The following is a 23,346-nucleotide window of genomic DNA, read 5'->3' as shown; positions in this document are numbered from 1 at the left end:
GCGGCGCGGCGCGGCGCGGCCTCGCCTCCTTGCGTGTCGGTAAAGCCCGGTCGCCTCGGCGCGAGAAGTTTGCGCTCGCACGAGTGTCCCGGGACGGCGGATGGGAGATAAAGCGTAGAGTAACGTGCGGAGACAGGGAGCTCCCGGGGACGGGGCGGCCCGAGCAGCCTGCGCCTCACCGGGGGAAACTGGGGAGCTGGGGCACCTCGGTGCTGGTCGCGCTAAGGCTTTGAAACACCGAGCGAGAGGCGAATTACTTGGGAGGTGCTAGGACAGTGTCTTGGAAATAAATGCTTAAYAGCGAGGGAAGGAAGATGGAATGTGGTTATCATCTCAATACGTTCCACTTCGAGTAGTTCACGTTTGATTGCAGTTGGGTTGATTAAATACTCCTATAGTAGGAGTATGTTGCAAAAACCTTCGTTTATGTGTTAACCTTCCTTTAACCACCAGAATGTCCTTACGTCCTTCTTCCTCCTCTGATTCATGTACATTTTATGTGCATTATATGTGCATTACATGTATTTTATACATTATTTGTATACCTTATACATATTGAGCATATAAACATACTGTGCATTATATGTTCATTGTATAATGCATGCAGATATTTGTTTTACCCGGTGTGTCTCATGCGCTAAAATGTGATACYGTGTTGTATCGCTGAGAAAACAGGAAAGTTAGATTCGTACCACAGACTAGGATTGTGGAATTTCTACTTCAAATGCCGTTTGAACAATGGTATGCCTTTTACAATGTGTTTATTTGTTTTTAATATTACAGATGCCTTTTGATTGCAAGACTGCTGAAATGTTTTGAGCACTGCCTCTGCTTTCCTAACCATGAACAGTTCAAAATCGCCAGGGCTGGCTGGATTTGGAATCTTAAAAAACACAACCTGCCACACAGAGAAGAAGATTTCAGTTTTCTTTTCAATAATCTTCATGACAGTGGGAATATTGTCTAACAGTCTTGCAATAGCAATTCTTATGAAGGCATATCAGAGATTTAGACAGAAATCAAAAGCCTCCTTTTTGCTTCTTGCTAGCGGTTTGGTTATCACAGATCTCTTTGGCCACCTCATCAACGGAGCCATTGCAGTGTTTGTGTATGCATCTGATAAAGACTGGATACGATTTAACCAGTCCAACATTCTTTGCAGTGTTTTTGGCATCTGCATGGTATTCTTTGGTTTGTGCCCACTCTTCCTGGGCAGTGTGATGGCTGTTGAACGTTGCATTGGAGTCACTAAGCCAATATTTCACTCTACAAAAATGACTTCTAAACATGTGAAAATGATGTTGACTATGGTATGTCTATTTGCTGTTCTTATAGCTTTGCTGCCTATTCTTAGGTTTAGAGCCTATCAAATTCAAGCATCGAGGACCTGGTGCTTCTATAAAACAGAACATGTTGAGGACTGGGAAGACAGATTTTATCTCTTACTTTTTTCTTGCCTTGGGTTACTGGCCCTTGCTATTTCATTCTTGTGCAATGCTGTCACAGGAATTACCCTCTTAAGAGTCAAATTTAAAAGTCAACAAAGACAAGGCAGATCTCATCATTTTGAAATGATCATTCAGCTCTTGGCTATAATGTGTGTTTCTTGCATTTGCTGGAGTCCATTCCTGGTAAGAGCCTAACGTGTTTGCCAATTTTTAATGCACATCAATGTCTAAAACTTACTCTTTTTTGTCTCCAGGTTTTAAGGTGCTCTAGTTACAGTAACAGCTCCATTCRCATTTTAATGCATTAGTTCTACAGCACCTTGCCCATGATATATGTACCTATAAATCTATAACAAAAAYAGTAATTATTCTCCACTTCTGATCATAAGCAAAATAGATTGAGTAAGCAAAATGTGTAGGGACTGTGAACGCTTTACTTYCAGTGAAGCAGGCAGTGGGGGGCAGATTGGTGGCTAGAATAAATTACAGCAATTACTGAGCTTGCTTGCCCAAGAAATTCAATGGAAACTTGGGGTGGCATGTCTATTCATTCAGTCTTTACYGTGGTTTATAATGTTCTTTACTGATGGTAGTCTGTTTGTTGTTATTTACTGCAACTTGCAAATTATGTTATAGAAGATAACAATAACAATTAAGAAGTTATAAGTCTTCCTTTCCATTAACAGGATATTAAGGGCTTTGCTTTAGAGTTATGTTAAAAAAAAGGTGGCTGGTAGAAGGTTAATCTAAAAACTTGATTTAGATCTGAACAAGCTGGGTTTGTAATCTGGACAGATCCCTAGCAAATATTCTCTGTACACTTCATGCTCTCTCTCAGCTGTCCCAGATATAACTTAAGGCTGCTTGCTAGCAATAACTTCTGTGGTTCTTCCAAAGCTGTAAGTGTTGGTCAGATTAGTGTGTACACTCAGTAAACTGTGTTAAAAGAAACAGGATTATGGCATGGAAAAGAACTTGAGGGCTTTTGTTGTCTGATGACATTCATTAGAAAGCTAATATTGTCTAGTGTAGTAAAGCTGACTGAAGCACTTTTAATTTTGTCTAGGGTGAGAGAAGTTAAGTCACAAATAATACTAAATCTTAATTTGTTTCCTACAAGCAAGTCCCATAGTTTTCCACTAAAGTGAATGAAGAGCAATTTTYGTTTTAGCCATCGAGTTCACAAAAATAGAAAATTAAGTCTGAGATCTGAATCAGATCCAGTTACATCTCATCTCRCTGATTATGGTATAGTGTGGAGGTACCTGAACCAGTTCTGAGTTAGTTTAGATACTCACAGGAGCCTAATTGCAGCGGATGATTRTATCTGGCCAGGTAGCACCTAAGTTTATCCATTATTGCAGAAACTGAAGGTGTCTGGATCTAAATCTGTGCCTCACTGAAATGCACAAGAACTGTCACTTTTGTCAGTAGAGACAAAATTTCTTTTCTGCTTCTCTTTTGATTTTTCTAGACTTAGTCTACAAAATAGTTTAAATTCATGTTAGCTTTTGTCTTGACTACTGTATATAGCACATAAACATAGTAATCAGAACATGACAGTAAGTTTTGTAAYGCATAATTACTTCCAGACACCAGCTCACCTCATTAATTTAATCTGGGACAAACACAAAATAATTATCAAGAAAAGCAACTGAAACAATTGCTTTACTTCTCATAGAAAAAACAGTATATTATCCACTATTTATTTTCAGTCAAAATAACTATCCTTAAAAGTTGTAATTAATTTAATTTCAAAAGCCTTCGGGTGTCAGAAGAACCGTAGACTTTTTTTTCAGTCAAAAGAAGTTTCTTTCATGCAGTATATGAGGAAACACTGAGTTGCAATTGCTTTGATTGTTTTTTCAGCGTTGGTAATTTTGTTATGCCTTTCCTCTCTCTTTTATTAATTATACAAATATATTTTTTCTAATCTTCACAATGTTTAATGAAATCATAGTGCTACTTTCATTGAAGTGTTCAACACTGTCAAGGTTGTAGTTGAAAATGAATTATTTTTCCAGCAGAATCTTTATTTTTTTCTGAGTCTTGAATTTGTTCTGATCAGCAGGTAATGTAAACCAGTGAATGACTTCTTGCTTAATTTTGTACTTCAGAACTTTTGAGACTGTGTTGCAGAGGGAGGTGATGGACAAGCAATGCTGATTTGCTTGGCAGGTGCTGTATAAATCCTGAGCACAAAGCTGGTAGTGCTCCCTGACCTGTCAGAGCTCATGGTACTTTGCTTCTGGATCTCTTTTGAAATGAGATGAGTCAAACTGTCACCAAAATTAGCCTTGCAAAAAACAAAAACAAAAACAAATCAAAAAAAAAATAACAAAAGAACAATCCCCCCCCCCCCAAAAAAAAAAAACGGTGTAACATAGAACTTAGTTCTTGAAACAAAGTTTCAAGGAAGTGAATGATTAGAAAAAAAAAACGGTGTAACATAGAACTTAGTTCTTGAAACAAAGTTTCAAGGAAGTGAATGATTAGTGTTTTAGCCATAGATACTATAGTCAGAGAAGTGCAATGAGATGACTACTTAAGAATTGTCATGTGTGGCTAGAATCCAAAACAATATGAGAATAAGCATATTTGTTTAGGAGGATGATGTATGTGTAGATTGTGCCCAGTCTACACAGTGAAATGGATTTATGGTCACAGTCCTGCTGCTTCTAAGGTGTTTGCATTTGTTTAATTCTACATACCTGACTAGTCCCAGTATGGATGAATGGCGCTAATCATGTATAAAGTTAAATATGTGATTTTCTTTTCCAGGGCCAGAGTCCTTGATAGATACTCTCCTTAGCTGTTAGGATCATAGTGTGTACATCAAAGTTAATTCTGTGAATTACCACATCTTTACTTTGATAGTGTTCTGTTTACTGAATACAAACAGAATTATAAGCACCACATTAATTTAGCAAGCTTTATTGGGGTGTAGTGGAGCATACAGATTCAGTGGAATAAAGTTTTGCCAAGAGCATGCTGCTACAGTGCTATAACGTACTCCTAAAGAGATCCAAAATTTATCAAGGCATATGATTTATGATGAATTGCTAATACAAATATACTCATCCTGTTAACCCRAAGCCTCTCAGGACTTTTCATTTCTGAAATGAGTGATTTAGAGTTTGTAATTTAATCTGCATATGCCTAAATAAATGCTTCTTGAAAAATATGAGCAGCTGTCTATTGATGAAGTCATAATAGCTAAGTGCATACCTGTATTGCATTCATTTATTTGTTTAAACAGTTCTTACCCAATGCTATACGTAAATCACATAGGTAAAATGCTGGCCACAGAGAAATCATTAGAAAGCATTCTATTTACTTTAAAAGATCAGAACTTCACTGAATATATGTGTAAATATATACACACACACGCACACCTCTATATAGACATCTTGCAAACTTGTGCACTTAGTGAGTGGACAGCAAATAGTGATTAATATGACAAATGGATGGAAAAATCCCCCTGTAAAGCTAACACAATACTTTAGATAGCTCCTGATTTTAAATATTGAGCATTTAAATTCTAGAGTACCTTATTAAAGACTGCTTGTTTTCAAGTGCCCCCACATTTGCTAGATGYCAGATAAAATATACTCACAGTGCAATCTTGACCTTTTGAAGTCAGTATTAATCTCTGAATTGAGAATTTTACCCATTCTGTCTGTCCCAGGGAACATATGCATTTACGCACCAAAACTTGGTGTGAGAGTGAACTGCCTCTAGCTAAACTGAAGTGAAGCCGAACAAGCCCTAGRAAGAGAAAGCACAGGAAGGTGATAMAATTTGTGCCACATGTGGYTTACRGATACAAGAGCGTGGATTTATTTGGTGTGATTATCTATCTGACAGGGGAGTTGGTTKGTTTATTTTTCTTCTGTTTTTAATCTAGTCTGTTGTTACACTAACTATCATTGGGCATGGCTTCGAAAATCGAGTCTATCCAAAACTGTAATCTGCCTGCAAATTTACTTCACTGTTATATTTTAATTCATATTTTTGAAGTAGAATTACATATCCAATCATTCTTCTGTGCTAAAATCATCCTCAGATGATTTTAGAGGCGTGCGACCCTGACTCTTCCTTTATGGTGTCCAGCATGGAACTGATCTTGGCTTCTGCACCTGCACAGTGATGGTGAACCTTTTTTGGCGCTTTTTTGCCCTGTTTCTTCTAAGGCACAGTAACCCGCTGCCATCTCTGCTATGACATCCTGGCACCAGTGCCACTCACCACCTCTCTTCTGCCTGCTTATATAATACAAAAAACATGCTGTAATCTRTTACGACCTCCCTTTTAAGATTCTTGAAGATCTGGAGCATCTTTCAAACAGAGAGCCCATGGCCTGGCTCATGTGGGTTTCTGCCTGGGACTTCCTTCTGATCCCCTCTTGAAGCTCCTTCTTACTTCTCTTCAAAAATGTGCAGTGCTCTCAGGTTTTTGCTACTCCTGTAACAGAGTACTGTCATGAGGGGAGGAAGGACCATAAAACTGGTCTAGGTGCATGCAGATCATGATCATCATTTTCTGTAAATAAGTACAGATAGTGAGGGATCTGGTAGTGGGATGATAATCAAGCTACTTCTTTCTTTATGGGGAAACATTTCTCTCTGAGGAGTTGAGAGGGGGAGAGGAATTCATATGAAATTAATGAATTTTTAAATGATTTGTATGATCAGTGATTCACAGAGGCACGTTTGTCCTGTGCCTGTGGTAGATTACCAGAGCCTAAACTGACAATTCAAGTAACTCTGCATTGTGATAGGTCATTCCAGAAAATATGTTCTGAAAATATCAACATCAACTTTCCTATACAGAAGGACAGAAAGTCACTTTTTTCTTTTTTTTTTTTTTTTTTTTTGATCCTTTCTGAAGTCTTAGTCCTTGGCTAAGGACRTGAATTTTTTTGGATAAATTTGGCCCCTAGGGCTGAATTCCCAACACAAATTGTTGATTTGGAGCATCTTGTGACAAGCAGAAGTGATGAAATAGATTGTTACATAAAGCTGCTCTTTTGGCTGTGACTTTAAGTCTGTCTTGTCATGAAACAGCTTGTTTTGGAAGCTATGTTCATATGAGCAGATTCTGACTTTAGTATGACAAATTCTGTGGGATTCAGAGCATAAACATGTTAAGTTTTGTTTCTGAAGTAGTGAAATGAACTTTCTGAAATCACGGACAGGAGGGAATTATTTCAGAGTGTGTTTTTATATAGGAATAAATTATGATATGGAGAAATGTCTAATCTTTTTCATTCGTGTTTTCAAACTTTTAGCCTGAGAAAAATACTTCCATGTTTAAATTTGGATTACAATTATTCTTGTTACTATCTTTCTCCATACATTTGTCTTACTAMTTTCATTCTAGTTTTACCTTCCCTCTAATACAGAAGATAGCCATCCCTTGTGTTTGGTTTGAAAAACATCAGCTATCTATTTCATGCAGTTAAATTGGCCCTTTAACTCATATGCTTTTTTCACTATCTAGATAAATTTCTAGCAGCCTTTTTCTCATGCCATCGCTTCCCTTTCTAATTAGTTATTTTAACCGTCTCTCTCTGAATTCATCCCGACTTTGTCTTGTCCTCGGATTGTCTTGCGGAGTGAGGCTCAGTGGGGGGTTTGGGTGCACCTTGGTCTGATTTTAGTTTCTAGTTTGCCAAACTTGTGCCCCCGGCCGAGCGTGTGCACCGACCGGGGAGACGAGCAGGGGGTTTTACACGATGGCAGAGGTCGGCGGGTTGCGTGCGCTACATGGCGACGTCTTGGGCCACGTAGCAGCAGATAGCGTGAGGCGTTTCACCCGCGTTGCTGTCCAGGGCCATCCCCTGGGCGTCTTTGCGTGCGTAGCCCTGTATGCGCACAGGGACAGCGTGCCCTGAATTTGTACCCGTGCTACCCGTGGGCTCTGTCCCTCCGCTCCTGTTTTCTGTATTCTTTTATTAGCTGTCTGCTTGGGTTTCCTTACGTCTGTGTGTGCAGCGAGGATCGTTTGTATAGCTCATGGTTTTATTGTTCCTACAACAAAATAGTTACTAAAAAAAAAAAAAAAAATCTATCGCTTGCCTCGTGCTCCCTGCCCGGTGATTTTCATAACCGGAGTGCTGCAACCGGGAAGGAAGAGGCCGCGTCCCCRGGTGCTGGCGGGCGCTTTGCCGGCGCAGCCCTGCGGCCGCGTGCAGGTACCCGGCGTTTCCCGGGGCCGCCGTGGGGACCCGCGCTCGATCGCGGAGCCGCCGGCAAAACGTGGCGTCAGGCGAATCTGTGGCCACTTGGGCCGCTGGTGTCTGCGCAGGCTCTKGGAACTGGGGGTTTCTTTTGAGCAGGAATGAGTTAGGTTTTCATTTCCAGTCATCTGTTTCTGAAGAGTGAGAGAGAGTTGCTATTAAATACATTTATCTAGCTAACRCCACAGCTTTGAATCCCATTTTAAAAGTTACTAGTACAGGGAAAAAAATGTACTTTGTGTGTTTCTTCTTCATGATTCAGATTTTCAAAAAGATAACAAGTGATAATTACTGTGGATTTCCTGGCTTTTGTCATTGAATCCATGCAACGTTTTGCTAGTCTCTGAAGTATCTGAAACCTGTTGCCTGTTGACACCACGTGAAGATGGAGCGTGCTGTCTGAATAAAGAAARCGCCATTAATTGCTGGCCGCGACCCGTGGGCGGCAGGAGCGGTGACCTGCTGCAGGAGCGGTGACCTGCGGCAGGAGCCCCCGCCGCGGGGGACAGAYGTCACGTTGTGTCTCTTGGGTCAGCGCGGAGTCGGGAGCCCACTTCTGCCACGGTGGCTTTGATAAACGAACCAGTCCTGTAGGGAAAGGAGAAGGCTTTCTGCTAGCCAGAGGTCTGCTAGGTTCGGCTCTTTAGTCAAAACGCCGCTGCAGTAACAATCGTTGTCTGCTGTAGGTTGTTGTTGCTTCTTCAGGCCTTGCTCCTCAGAGCAGGAGCAGATATTTGACCGAATAAAACGCTCCCTGAGCTCCTCTGGAAAAAAAAGGATTTCTCGTACGGGTTTGCTGATCTTTCAAGCAACGCTGGAAGAAGGGCACTCGTTCTTCCGTATACGATCGTCTTCTAATTGCCAGCCAAGTTTCTCAGTACATCCTTTCACACTGTGAAAATTCAATTCTTGCTGGAGTTCCTCTGAATGAACTTGTGATGTACTCAAGGTTATGTTGCTGAAATGTTACTGTGCCTATTATAACGGGCAAAAAGATATTTAAAAATAAATCTCTGATTTTAGATGTTAATAAGATTCTGTGAGAGAAAACACTMGTTTTCATTGGAATTTTTGTTAGCCACAAGACTGAAATGTCTTTTTAGCTTAGTTTTCTGTGAAATAAGGTTTAAGCAGTGACTTAGACAACGTGAGTATGTTTTCCCTCTCAACAGATTTTTGGATCTATTAATTGATTTCAAACAGTTTCGGAGCAGTAATTAATTAATTTCTGTGTAATTTTTGTAAAATGTAGGGAGATGGGGTGAGTAGAGATTGAGAATTKACCATTTATGAATCTATTTTTAATGATTTTTCATTCTGTTGGGTAATTTTTAACTGAATAAAAAAAAAAATGTGTGTCACCACAAAATTTCCCACTCCAGGGAAAGAATAGGCTTTTACRGAGAGAACAAAAAAATCTTAATTTGATGTGTTTAAAAATTCAGTTAACCTATTCAAATGCATMTATGTTGTACTGGACATCCTTGGATTTTCATGCCTTTTAAAATATTGTTTATCTTTCTTTTACTTTGTATCTTAAGAGGAACAGGGGGAAAATTTCCACTAGCTTAGATGAGAAATGCAGAGACTGTCTTTTTAGGTATCCTCGAAAGAGGATGCCCACCTAAAATGATGCTGAATTTCACAGATTCTGTTTTAGTGTTCAGAAGTAGTCTGCTCCTATTTTCATCTTTTAAAGTTTGTAAAGCTCTGACCGGTCTCAAGCCTTTCTGAGAAGCATGAATCATTGTTTAAAAATGTTTTTAAATGTGGCCAGGGCATAGTTTATCATAGACTGCTTATAAACTAGGTATTAAATGTGGTTATGCTTGTAAATCAAGTGYGTACCTCCTTCTCACAGAAGTCAGGGAGTTGAGTAGTTGAGATATTTTCTCACCAGTAGAGAGGTTCTGGAGAAGAAACGAATAGTGGGCTGCATATCRTCCTGCAGGACTGATGTGAGCCAGGGAAGGAAGAAGAGCTGGGACTGACAACTGCTSTCTACCAGAGGCTTTTGATAAAGCATAATTATAGTTTGTTAGTTATGTTTGCTTGTGCTGTTTGGAAAAACTATAGGTATAGAGCTTTTCTGAAACCAGAGTGTGCTACCAGAATTTAAGGAAGTTGGCCTGTTTCCAAAACAGGAAYCAAAAAAGAGAAAATATAGAGAAGGTAGAATTCCTGCAATGTGAAAACATTGCACTTTCAAAACAACGTGGTCCTGTTTTTCTTTCAAAATTGCTTGTCACTTGATTTTTAAATGTATATTATATATATAGACGATTAAAACAGAAGGGTCTAAGATTGAAAGAGAATATTTAATTTCATATAGTKATGACTTTCACAGAAAATTTTTTATGTTTTTTAGTTTCAACGTTGGCACTCCAAAAGATCAAATTTTGAAATCTTYAGCTAAATTTGCCATCAGTACCTATCCTTACTTATTCAACTGATACATTTCTTAAATTCTGTGTTTGATATTGAAAAATAAGTCTATATGATAAGATAAATTCTGATTTTGTTTAATATTCTATTGGCTTGTTCCTGTTTCCTAGGTATGACACTTGTTCAGGCCTTTCTTGCTTGAAAATATCATGTACTTCATAACCATTTTTGGAAAATGTCACACAGTACATAATCATTTTTAGGTTGTTATTTTAAGAAAGATTTTTTTCCTGAGTATCAAAAGCCTTTAAATGGTAAATTTGTTGCTGAAAAGTCTCCTGGACAGATGCATTCTCATGAAACAATTCCAGAAACTCCTCTGTATTGACGAGCTGCAACCTGACAGACTTCAGTGTGCCGTATACCTTCATATATTCTGTGATATACTTATTATGCTATTATGGTGTTAATTCACAATCTTAGATTTTTTTTTTGTGGTGATGACAGATGTTTTTTAGCAGAAGTTCTTTTTCTCAATGGTAGTGTGTAATCGGCTCATATTTGAGAGCATTATTTAAATCCRCTTTGGGTAAAATACGTTGTTTAGCCTTTAAGGCACCACTTGCTATGTAAAACTAGAAAGGCAGTGATAATTTTAAAATAGAGCAATTTTTCACTGATTCTAATTCTKATTTTCATTCTTATTTAATCTTTTAAGACCTAAATTTTACGTTAAAATATTCATAAATTGTTGAATTGTATCTGGTTATTTGTATTATAAATTCCCTGAGGAGAGGTRTCTGTTTAGTGTTTGTGTGTATAGTGCCCAGCAAAACAGGAGCATAGTCCCATGTTGGGTTCTRTAAATGCCACTCTTATAAATACTAATGATCAGCTAGCAGAGCATTGCAGAAATTGTCTAGAGCAGGAGTTATAGTGAGGTTTTAGTAATTGCAATTCATTCTTTTCATATTGGATAAAGCAGAATAGCTGGATGGGTGTATAATGACCCTGAGTGGTGCTGTGAGTAATATGCTTTCTCCTGCTAAAGGATTCCTCCTGTCTACTGCAGGCAGGTTAGGGAATGGCAGAGCAGTTTATAAGCTCTTTCTCAGGTCCTCTTTTTAGTGAGCAGCAGAAAAACCTTGTTCAGCAAAGCACAGGTTGAATGGTGTTGGAGTTGAGTTTCTGCTTGAAGAAGGCTGAAGATAAGCCTTTGCGTGAGTGGTGTCCTGGACTGAGTTTTCAAGAAAATTAAGCTTCAGTACTAAACTCATGGAAGCTGAGGATTACTTTGTCACTGGAGAAACAGAAGTCAATGATTTATCTCRAGTCCCCAGCCTGCTGCCCTAGACCTCTGTGCTGGCAGCGGCCACAAGTAACCGAACTCATGACACATTTGCTCCACGGCCACCCCATAGCTGCAGAAACAAATGTGGGTATATACTGGACTTAGTGAATCCCTTTGTCTCTATGGGGAGCTGCGAACCCTGCTACGTTATGGCATGGAGAGGCATTAAAACACAGGAAGAAGCAAGAAGGAGATAAGGCAGCAAGGACCATGTAGGTGATAGCAATTTGTTTTAGGATTTACAGTTTCATTAGTGATTTAGAAATAAATACGAATACACTTAATAGTCATTTAGGTTTACCAGGAACATGAGTTTGCAGAAGTAATGAGAAATAAATCACTCTTAAACRGTGATTTGCCTTTTCCTTTCTCTCTTGCGCCTAAAAGGTTGTCCAGCTGCACAGCAAGCAATCCCTTTTAGAGTTTACAGTGATTAATTTGTTTGCCAACATTTTTTTTAAAAAAAGTTGCAAATGATATATTCCAACTTGGCAAATACTAATTTGTTAACYCTATTTTTTCAGTTTATAGTTTTTCAGTGCGCTTCAGAATGATTTATAAAGTAAGCCTTTTTTATAAAGGTAAATATTTTACAACATTAAAAGGAACAAAGCACATTTTGCTTTCCCTCAGGCCAGATCAGCAGATATCGCAAATCTCTGTTGCTTCCAAGTCACCAGTGATTGCACTCAACATTTAAAATGATCTTTTCCCTCCACTTGCTAAACATAAATAGGTGTAAAACATAATTACAAATAAACATTTTTTCCCCATAATTTCTCAGACTATTAAACTGAAGACTGGCTCCTTTAGTAGAAAATACGTTCTTCACTGTTTTGGACCAGGCATTACTTGATGTCTTGCAGGCATGGCTACACATCAATGCTGTCTGCATTTCTGAATTCTAGAAGAGCCTTGAAAAACACCAATATATATCATGACTGACTCATTATGGAATTCTTTCCCCTTCCTTGTGCACTCCTAATACGTATGCATATCTGTGGTTTCGGTGGTTCTTGCCTGAAAGCCTGTGTGTATGTAGCATTCCTGCGAAATTGAGGAGCAATCTGTGCAAGGAGTCCTTGCAGAATTCTGCCTAATCTAACAGATCTGGGAGAATAGCGAGAACGGCCAAACAAGAATGGTGTTCCTTATTGAATTGCACTTCCTTGCTCTCGAAGTAGGTAGCAGGTTTGCCTCTGGTTGGGGGGTGTTGAATTGGGTTGGTGTGTCTTTCCTCAGACTTTCAAGTCTTGCAGAGTATTTATGCCTTTAGAAATAAAGCAGCATGAACATGGTGACGTTTGAAATGACAGTCCACTTCTAAGCTCTGTTTGGATCCTCTGCATAATAGTAATTAAATGCTGAATTCATTCTATAATTTTTGACCTTTGCAGCCACTATTTTCCTCCAGGTTGTCTCTGTGTTGTCTCTTTTCTGTATTCTCTCACTTCTTTTCTCCTCCCTGCCCCAGTTTTATGTGGTTTGTGTTCTTTTTCTAGGTATTTATAGATTAACTGCATTCCTAGTGAAAGAAGTTTTATAGCTTCTAAATCAATGAGAATCTTTGTTTAACCATTAAAAATATAATTGTTTTCTAATTGAGTATAAAAAACTGAAAAAAARCAAAGGAATAAAAGAGGAAATGATAGCCCATTTTCAGGGTCTGAAGCTTTTCCCAGCTGACTCTAATGGAAGAATGAATGGGCCCTAAACACATATAGTTCTTATATCCCTAAATGATTACTTTGTTGGATTGTATTTCTCACAACAGTCCTTATTATGTAGTATTAGAAATGATCTATTATTTTCTAGGCCAAAGAGATTTAGCAGCTATACTATAAAGTTTCTCTCAGCATTTCTGGATAATGAATATTTTCATTTCATCTATAAAATGTATTTTTTGTACAAGAGATTTTTGCTATATGTCTTATCRTTATGCAGCATCATGTTTTCTGCATTGTGGAAGCAGACTTTTTCTGAACTTTAAAACATGTAGCTCAAGATGCAGCTAGTTTATTTGACTTCGATATGGGCACTATCTTTTCATTATGAAGCAAGTCATCTTCTGTTTTCAGGTCTAAAAGTCTTCTATATCCATATATCCATTCTACTTTTACTTCAAATAACCTAATCAGTTAGACTGTAAGAGTAATTAYGTTGTCAGCTAGTTTAACCAAAGTATTCCTAATTTTCAGGGGAGGGCTTCAAGGAAGGAAAAAGGACTGTCAATCCAAGATGAAAATACTTGGATTCTGTTGGAGGAACAAAGAGAGGTCACCAGGAATATTTTGTTCAAGATCAAACAGAATTTATTTTACTGCAAAACACATACAGATAGGTATACTCCAAGGGAGAAAGGATAGGAGGTAAAAGCCACACTTTCAGTTAAARTTTGCAGTCTTGTGCACACACAAAAATATTTTTTTTTGTGATTTCATAGTTGCGTTCCTGCCTCATATGATAATGCCAAAGGCAGTTAGTAAAATATARATAGGGATTGTAATGTCTTGACACATTACATTTTTTTTCCTGAGGAATTTTGATAAATTCTTATATACATAAAAATCTCATTTCAAATGACATATTTCTGAATGTTTGTTCAGAAAGTATGTTGCCATATATTAGTATTTTGCATAAAGCTGTAAAATCACAGATGGTGAACATGTCATGCTGCCTCTAAYAGCACGGTAATAGAATGCAGCAGTGTAGGTTAGGTCCTCTGCAGACCTGGGCCTGCCTGAGAAGAGCAGAAAGCTCAGAGCAGTGGAGTGGTGTCRGTCAGAAGTGATTATACTGCTAATTCAGCTGTAGCTGAACTGCTGTATAGCAAATACCCACCGAGCCTTAATTTAATAAAATAGCTATAAAGCTACTTTGTATACTTTATATACTCCTCTACTGCAGTCTCTTTTCTGCTGTTCAGGTTGATGTCCTGCCAGATCTGTCCTACAAATTTTGAAGGGTGATCAGATACCTTCAAACCTTTGATCTTGCCAAAATGAGGAAAGGCACGCAAACCCTAAACAGTGATACTGTGTTCGTGAAGCAATGTCATGTGCCTGTAAGAAATCACCTGAACTCAGAATCAGCTGAGTCTGAGGAAAGAATAGTAGAAACTATTTTCTTCATGTAAATTTTTTAAAGTTCCTGAGTTCCCTGTTTTTTTTTTCACTTTTATCACAGCAGTAGTGCTTTGGGAACAGCTCACAGCTATGAGTGTGTTTAGCTTTACAGTACCTCTAAAAAATTTACTCAGCTCTATTTAGGTTGTAAATATGGGGCACATGGAGGCAAAATGAACTTGTACAAAAGGCTTTTTGGCATATGTCAGCTACCTGAAGATCCATCTGAATCTTTTGTGATCCTCTGCCTATTTCTTATTAGGGTTCTTTGTTTCCCATAGAGGAGTGTAACTCTGATGTGGCAAAGATCTTTCTCAGACTAGTTGTGTTTAACAGGATAGCAAATAAACTTGCATGTTTAAAAAATGTATATAATGTCGGGTAGTTGTTACCATCTCTGATTTACATGTATTGGACCAAAACTTGACTTCAGTAGGTAGGCACAGATTTTTCTCCAATTGAATAATGAGTCAGTGGATCCATTTTTAATTTTTAATAGCATCATTATTTTTTTCTGCAGAAGTATACTTGAGAGAAAAAAGGAATCCATTATTTTATAGTAGCTTGTTAAGACCTGATCCTGCAAAACTCTAAACATGGAAATACCACATATCCCCATAAAAGTATTGTCTGGCCTTCCGTGCGGAGGAAAACATGCTAGTCTTCATTTTGTCTTCTCCAATTCCATTTTATATACACAAAYTTTAAAAGAAAATTAGTATGCTTGGTTAAAATTTACTTGCTAGGCCAAATGATGGTTGTAGCTGAAGGAACACTCCATGTATTTTTTTAAAAGGAAAGGAAATCATTAGGGCAAAAACATAACTTGCATATCTGTAACATAAAGTGGTATGTGGCAAAAGTGGTATAGTGTATTTGTTTACATTGTGGTGGCAGAAGTGGTGCTTTACATAACATTTTCCTTGGAAGCCTTTGCTTTTGAACTGATATATGGAGACTAAATTAAAATGAAGTATATTCTGCTSTGTTGCAACAAATACTTTGTTTGCGTACTGTAATATCTATATAGCARTGGTATGGGTAATTTGATGCAAGTATTTATTTTCTAACTCTAGTTCTTAAGGCATATAAAATTGTAYATAAAAAAGTGAAGATAGTTCCCTCACTTTGCTTCTCTCTGTCTTGCTCTTTCTCCCTCCCTCCMTCTTTAGCGTATTTTTTCTTCTTACATTCTGTATTTATAAAGTATTTAAAAATATCATCTTCTAGTCAGCTCTTGCCTATAGCAGGCTGCAACTTGTTTGCAGCACATATGAATAATGGAAGTTCTRAAAATTTCTGAAAGTTCAAAATAATTAAATAATTCTTGTTTCCATGGAATGAGCCAAAGTCACTAGAATACCACCTTGTTTCCCATGTGGTTCAGGAGAAGGTGTTCACACCTCTGGATTCAAAACAAACATCAGAGACTAAACAAAAGTACTCTAAGTATTGAAAAAACAGCTTTGTCAAACCATGGTCTGATGTGGCTTATCTTGTGGATTATTTTATTATGCTTGTAATAAAACCCAAAGGAAGAAGAAGAGGTTTGGGACGGTCTGCCAGGTTCCCGCAGAGGTACAGAGGAGGAATAGGTGGAGCATCTGAAGGCTGATCTACAGAGAAGGGAATCTCTGATATTTATGTTTGCACATAACAAAATTGGCCCGTCAACTCTGCTTTCCAAGGCAATCTGTTAGTGACCTGTTTTTAACCAGTTTCCTAAAGCCAGGGGTAGGACCTGGATTTAGAGCCTCTAAGTTGAAATGCATCAAAGTAGTAATACAGTTTGTCTTCTTTCCTAACTTGCTATGAAGTCTGCTTCTTGTTTTGACTGGCTGTTGTTGAGTATTAAGAGGAATGTGACTAAGCAGCACTGCCATTATTAGTTGTTCTTCTATAATYGAGATCCACTTGGAAGGGAAATTAAAGACATGATGTTTATATTTTGAAGAGTGGTGTGAAGCTTTGGAGTTATTTTTTTCAGTTTGTTGCACTGAGTTTTGTCCCTCAGGGAAGTGACAGTTCTCTGATACTATCTTCCAGATGCAAAATCGTAAAGTCAGCAATTTCAGAATGTTTTAAAACTTTTCCATCAGACTTTCTGGATGTTGCAAAGTAAGCTGGTGTTTTGTGAAACCTGACTTTGGAAAAAAAGCGGATGGTGATGTTTAATGTATTGTATCAAGTTCTTGCCTGGCACATGTTTGGACTTCTCTGTGTTTATTTTTAGGGACAGGGAATTTTCAGGTTTTTCCTTAAGTCAGCAAGGAGTAACATGGGTCAGAGTAACTTTATATCCAACAAGCAGGCAGCTTTGATTTAAAAAGTCAATGTTTTACACTGATGCTTTTATAGTTACTTTCCTAAAGAAAGGTTGAATTGTATTTGTTGTATTGTGTGGTACTTTTATTTTTTTGCAAAACAGGGAGACATACTGCAGCTGTATGCATGTAAACATCATGTAGCTCAGCAAAACACTACTCTGATTCAATTTTTACATTTCTAAATATGTTAAAAATGTCATGAATTATTATTTATTTATTTACCAGATAAGGATTCATTTTTTTGATTCATACTGCTAAATGTGTGTGGATATTAAATTCAGTTAAAGATATCAAAGGCAACCAGATATGAACCTAATCACATTGCTTCTTCACACTTCCCTGCTTATGTACTGGTGGCTATACGGAGCAGAATTCCTTAATCACACTAACCTGATGGGCCTACAGGATAGGAAAAAACTTTGTTTTTGAATTGATTTCATGCCTTTCAACAAATTATTTCAGAATTCACAGAATTAGTGAAGTTAGAAGAAAAAAGTGTGTCCTGCTCTCAGATGTTAGCTTAGCGTGGCAGCATGCTCTTGGTCCAGTTTCTGCCAGGTCAGAAAGCCAGGACACGGCTTTCTTAACCATATGGAGCAAATACAGGCTGCTTGAATGTTTTAATTCAATGAAACACTTTAAATAGATGGTAGTGTATTAGGCCTGTTTGTTGTTTACTATTTCAGAATGACTTAAGAATAGGTTATTTAAATTTAATTTTAAATATAATCATTGAAACTAAAAATGTGATAAAATAGCAATTGATATTGTGCTGCTTCATTGTGCCCCTGTTTAGYTGGATTTCAGGGTCTTGGTCTATGACTCATGAGTCTGCTTTTGTAGAAATGCTGCAGTAGCCAGGATGTGTTTTCCTCTTTGACCTCTTTTTGTTAGTATAAGCTTGCAGTCTCCCATCTGCATGTTTTCTCAGAAGATGYAGAAGAGCTTCCAGTACAATGCAGGCACTTTACAGAAAAGGAGAAACTATTTCACTTCACACTCAGAGACAATGTGATGGTAACGTCTGTCACTACTGCTATTCTGCCACAAGTATTTTAGATTAAAAATATCGAGGAATCTCTCATGCCTGGAACTGGACTGAGATTTCTGTGTTAAGCCAGACCTGTATAGGGGAGTCTGTGTCTCACAGAGCCTTAAAAAGTCAGGCTACCATTTTGTATTCAGTGATACAAGTAAGCAAATAGGTTGTTTTTCCTGAATGATACTCTCAGATAATTTAAGTAACATGGTTAAAAAAGTCTGACTTTATGAAATAAAACCTGTAGATGTATTTCATCTCAATACTTCCAGGTGCTGGGATTCACAGCTGAGTTACTTAAGCATTTAGTTATGTATATGAGCTATACTTGCTACTTACGAGCTTAAATACATTATTTTGTGCATGTCTAGTATTCACAAAGAGTTAAGTTAAATGTCCTGCTAATGAAGCTTCTCCAGGTGTTGGTATCCATACAGCTATATAACAAATTTCCTTGTCCTGATCATTAAATTAAACTTTTAAGTAAATCTATAATCAAAACAAAGGCATTTTGTTCTGCCAGCAACTTAAACAGCAAAAAAATTGATTAATTTAGAGGTGATTAATAGGTGGAAAAGAATCTCACAAGTTTGCTGGAGAACATGTGAGAAAACAATATGATTTTACAAAATCCTGGTGGAGCTATTTTTAGATGGCAACCTTTGCTGCCTCCTCCTCCAGGCRTAGGATTCCATTGGATTGGCATTTAACGACTTTGCAGAATGCAAGATAAGAAGAGGAAAATGAAATTTTGAAGTACACATACAAGCTTCAAGAAGTGGATTAGCAAGCTATATGGCTGTATTAAGCTAAGCATACAATAAATCAGATAAAGCCATTGATATATGAACTCTGGTGCTGTCATTCTGTGCCCAGTTGTTCTTGCATGAGTAGGGAGTAACCTACCCAAGTCTGGCTTGCAGTATTGGACTTCTACTGAATAAAATGTAGGACTGTCCTGAGAAAACATCTCATACAGGAGCCAAAGGAGTTGTCCAAGTTTGGGTGGACTGCTCATGTCAGAAAGGAATGCATCCAACAGTTGTAGGGTGAAAGGCAGATTCAGGGAATTGGGTTATAACTGTTTGTGTTGGCATGATGCTCAGACATTCCTCCTCCTTATACCGGTTCCCAGCTGTGCTGCTGCCAGTCTTACCAGCTTCTCTCAGAATGTTTCTGTGGACTCTTTGCTCCCACAGATGTCCATACAGAAACACTAAACCAAATGATTAACCAAGCAAATGCAGTCTCATTTTTATGTGTTCATTCTGTTCCAGTCTTCAAGTTTATACTCAGATTTGGTGACCTGTGAGGTATAGGCAGGGCCCAGGAATACAAAGAGTCATCTGAAAAGAAATAAGAGGTTTGCTGGATTCTTGAGTGGTAGGTAGGTTTTTTTTTTTTTTTTTTAATATTCTTTTTCTTGTAATGTGTCTTTGTGCAAATACCAGTCTCTGCACTGGACAGACTGACCCTACCTTTCAGCACCCAATAACTCATAGTATTAGTTGTAAAATATCCTGTTTCTTAGTTATTCTATCGCTTTAAAGGCTTTGGAACTAAAAGCCTTATGGTGTTTCATCTTTCTACCAAAAAAGTCTTCATGTGCTTTTAACATTAATAATAGAGATAGATAATTTACCATCTGCTGGCAGATTCCTGGCTTTGCACTGCCAGGCTTTCTTCGCACAGGAACTCAGGTTACAAAATCTCAGTGGCAGAATGCCCATAAAGGAGGTCTCTGCAGGGCATGAGCCACCGTCAGCTGGTGTTTCACCAAGCCTGGTGTTTCACAGCTTAGGCTGCAACTCTGCGAAGAGGGGCATTACTTGGGGAGCTGTACTGAGTTAGCGTTAGCTTTTGGATATCCTCTACCAGCAGCAATCTCATTGAGCTGTGCTGGAAAATGAATGCCTCCACTGATGTGGAACCACTGACGCAGGCAGCGGTGGGCTAGTGGAGGTCGGTCCATGTGCAGCATTTCTGTTGCCTCCACAGGTGAATGAAGCCCTCTCTGTCCCCATTAGCAAGAGGAGAGGTAGCGGTGGCCTTTGTCACCGTGGCTTGAATTGTGGTAGAATCCTCTGAACCCCTCTTCTCTGAGGTAAATGAACTGTGTTCTGTTGCAGCTTAAGATTTATGAATCTTTTTGATGAAAGCAAGGTGCTATATTCTTTAGGCAGACTTTTATTTGGAAAATGTGAAAAAGTTAATACCCTTTGTAAAAATATTCCAGTCTGAGAAAACAGTGGCCAATATACTTGAAAAATCCGACCCTGGAATAATCTTGGCACACTTTGCTAGCTCAAATTCTGGCTAGTTTGTTAGTCTTTGCTCAAATCAATCCCTATTTTTGAAGGATGTTCTGTGGCTGGTTGCTATCCTCTGCTCAGATTTCAGCAGCAGTAGATCAGTAGAAACAGATGTAGGTCCTTTATAAAACATGAGGGGATTTCTAGAATGATGTTATGTGCACGAAAATGTTTACTTTGTAATTAAGATGCTCTGAAGGCAGGAAGATAAAAGATAATGCTGAAATGATTTCACACATTTACGTGCTCTCTTGATGTACTTTTTTTGAAATATAATTTTAAAAATATTCCATTTTTCAGGTCACTATGGCCAGAATCGGGATAAATGAAAATCGTTCAAAGGAGACCTGCGAAACAATACTTTTTGCTCTCCGGATGGCAACATGGAATCAGATTTTAGATCCCTGGGTATACATTCTTCTTAGGAAAGCTGTACTTAAAAACCTGTACAAGATTACTAGGGGGTGTTGTGGCATGCGCATCATAAACTTACACATGTGGGAACTCAGCTCCATCAAGAATTCTTTAAAAGTTGCAGCAATATCTGAGTCACCGGTAAGTTCCAAACAAATAAATCTACAGCCGCTCAGCACTACAGGGCAATGAAATTAAACATGGTGTATGAAGAAATGATGGAGGCAAGRATCATACACTGACAGTACCTTAAAATGAATTCTTGTAAGGCTCAGTGGTTTGACATTTGTTTTAAATTGTGAGTGGTTTGCTCTTGTTGCTTACCTGTTTGATATTGCTACTCMAAAAGATGCACTTGAATGTTCCCAAATCAGTAATAAAATAACGGTAAATCATCTTATATTTCTCAATTTCAGGTACTAAAGTGAACAAACAGGGTTCCTCACAGTCCCCCCTTCCTCCTCCCTAATCTTTTACTTTTGGCAGGCTTCTTAAGAATTCCACCAAAGTTCTTAAGAATATATTCAAGTGAGAAATTATCTCCAAGGTGTTTTTAGAGAGGGGTAGATTATGTCTACCAGTGATACCCGCTGACTGGTGGAGTTGCTGTTTCTTAGACCTCTGCCCACCATCCATTCCATAGGGGTACTCATTGCTTCTAGGCATTGAATTTTCCATTTGGGTGTATAAAAGACACTTTGCTTGTGTCCAGCTTGCTCAATGATCTTGTTTGTTTGGTTCAGTGACTTGAGCTCCTAAGTATTTACTGTTCTGCCAATTTTTGAGAGCTGCAAACTTTATCAGTGGAAATGTTCCTTTCAAATCCCTGATAAAATATTAGGTACTATGTGATCCCCATGGGAATTAGAAGCAGGTCAGCTCAGCTTGTTTACTCTTACATTTTTAGATCTATTGATCAGGTTTTAGTCCTTTCAGTAGGTTTTATTATAACTAACAGACATAAATCTATCGTTAGTCTGTATAAAGAACAGTTTTGTTTTCCCCAAACTGAAGCAAGTTGCTTGAAGAGTTCCCCTAACGCRTATATTGAAATGCCTATAGGCACATCTGTTTAATTTGTAAAAGATCACACTTGTGTCTTATGAAAATTTTGAATGAGCATCATTGCAGGGAACTGCACTGTGAGTGCGTGTTTGTTTCTGAAAAGCAACTGTGTATTCAATTTTTGCAGAGTCTGTGTCTTAAGTGCTGAGTATATTCATATATTTGATGGTACCAGAAAAATTTCYAGCACTTCACACAGGGGACCCTTTATCTTTAATGCTGCTAGAAGAAACTTTAATTTCTGTGATTATATCTTGTTTAAAAGCAAGAATGAGAGTCTCAGAGACTTTGTAGCAGAGAGATTGTTTTAAGATGGAAATGCTTTATTTTATTTTTACTTAATTATCTTCAAATAGCTTCATTAGTGAATTGTTGGTAGATCTGGATGAAGCAGTTAAAAATTAATCCCTCAAGAAGGCAGTCTGAGGGACCAAAACTGTTCGCAAAATAGAAATTCACATTGTCTGTGAGAATAGTTTGAGTCAAAAAAAAAAAAAAAAAAAAAACTCAAAAGGTTTAAATATTTTAATTTTTGATTTAAAAACTTCCTTCTTACTTTAAAAAGGATAAAGATAAATGGCTTAAATAACCCAATAATGAAATGAAATGGCTTCATTTACCCTAAAGAATTTCTGTATATGATTTATTTCCTCAATTACAGAGTTGATAAAACACGCACAGAGCTGATGCTGGTATAAACCACACTGTTGCTTCATGTTGGCTCTACTGATACTGGTGAGAGTGTTAAGTCAGTGCTCAATCTGGCCTTTTCATAGAGTGTGATGCCAATGTATCTGTTAACATAAATTATTGTTGTTTTAGCAGCCGCAGAAAAATATTGGTCCACGAATTGTAGAGATATTTGATCAGTGAATGAAGCTCATCAATGTTCCATTTTGTTATGTGAATAAATGTAGCTTGTGAAGTTCATACTGATTGAATTGTAAAACAAAGAAGTTTATATGTATATGTGATTTCTTATATTTTGTGTACTGATACATATTGAATGTAAATTGCAGAGCCTCATTAAAGTTATCAAACTGTATCTTGAGACTGATGATATTTTTGTTCAACAAAAGGGAGCCGAAGTTAATGGAAGATAACCCTTATTACACAGAAACCTCACACTGGCTTCAAGCTAACCAGTGCTATTCACACATGTGATTATARTGTGAAGGTAGCTAGGAGGATAGCTAGAATTTACACAGGAGGTCTGAATCTAGACTTACTTAATTTTTATATGAGTATCCCAGCTGAAATTGAGGGACTAAGGGAGGTAAGACCAAGTTCTGATGATCCATGCTTAGGAAATGCAATTGAAAGCAGYGCTGAGAGAGTTTGGTGTTTGGAATTAAGGTGTTTCTATTCAAATAGCTTTCAACATATTACATAGGCTCTGATTAATTTCATATACACTACAAATACTGGAAAAATTAAGTTTTTTTTGTTACTATGTTGTTTTGCCCATTGGCATGGTTACTTACACACAGTGCAGGATACCCAAGATACTCAAGGATCTGTTATCAAAGTGATTTGATTATCATTTCATTTGGTCTCTTAGGAGAGTCAGCAATGTGCTGTGTTGCATGAATAGCAAATTGTGTGTTTTATGGGATATGAGATTAAAAAACAAAACAAA

The 23,346-nt window shown here is 37.8% G+C and overlaps 1 protein-coding gene across 2 annotated transcripts; it reads left to right on the top strand.

Moving 5' to 3' along the window:
- The first annotated feature begins 787 nt into the window (after positions 1-787).
- PTGFR (prostaglandin F receptor) lies at positions 788-22,752 on the top strand. Of its 2 annotated transcripts, none has more exons than XM_085298147.1 (2): positions 788-1,310; positions 20,529-22,752. In XM_085298147.1, the coding sequence occupies exons 1-2, from the start codon at positions 843-845 to the stop codon at positions 20,832-20,834; spliced, it is 774 nt and encodes a 257-aa protein (XP_085154273.1). In that variant the 5' UTR covers positions 788-842; the 3' UTR covers positions 20,835-22,752. The 2 variants fall into 2 exon arrangements, with proteins under 2 accessions (XP_085154273.1, XP_085154272.1); XM_085298146.1 differs by having other exon boundaries at positions 788-1,631.
- Positions 22,753-23,346: the final 594 nt, after the last annotated feature.

The sequence above is a fragment of the Rhea americana genome, unplaced genomic scaffold, assembly GCF_003343005.1.
Source record: "Rhea americana isolate MKP2758 unplaced genomic scaffold, rheAme1 scaffold_136, whole genome shotgun sequence".
Lineage (NCBI taxonomy): Eukaryota > Metazoa > Chordata > Aves > Rheiformes > Rheidae > Rhea > Rhea americana.
The sequence above is the reverse complement of the archived record's forward strand: the minus strand, read 5'-3'. Positions and strand labels throughout refer to the sequence as shown.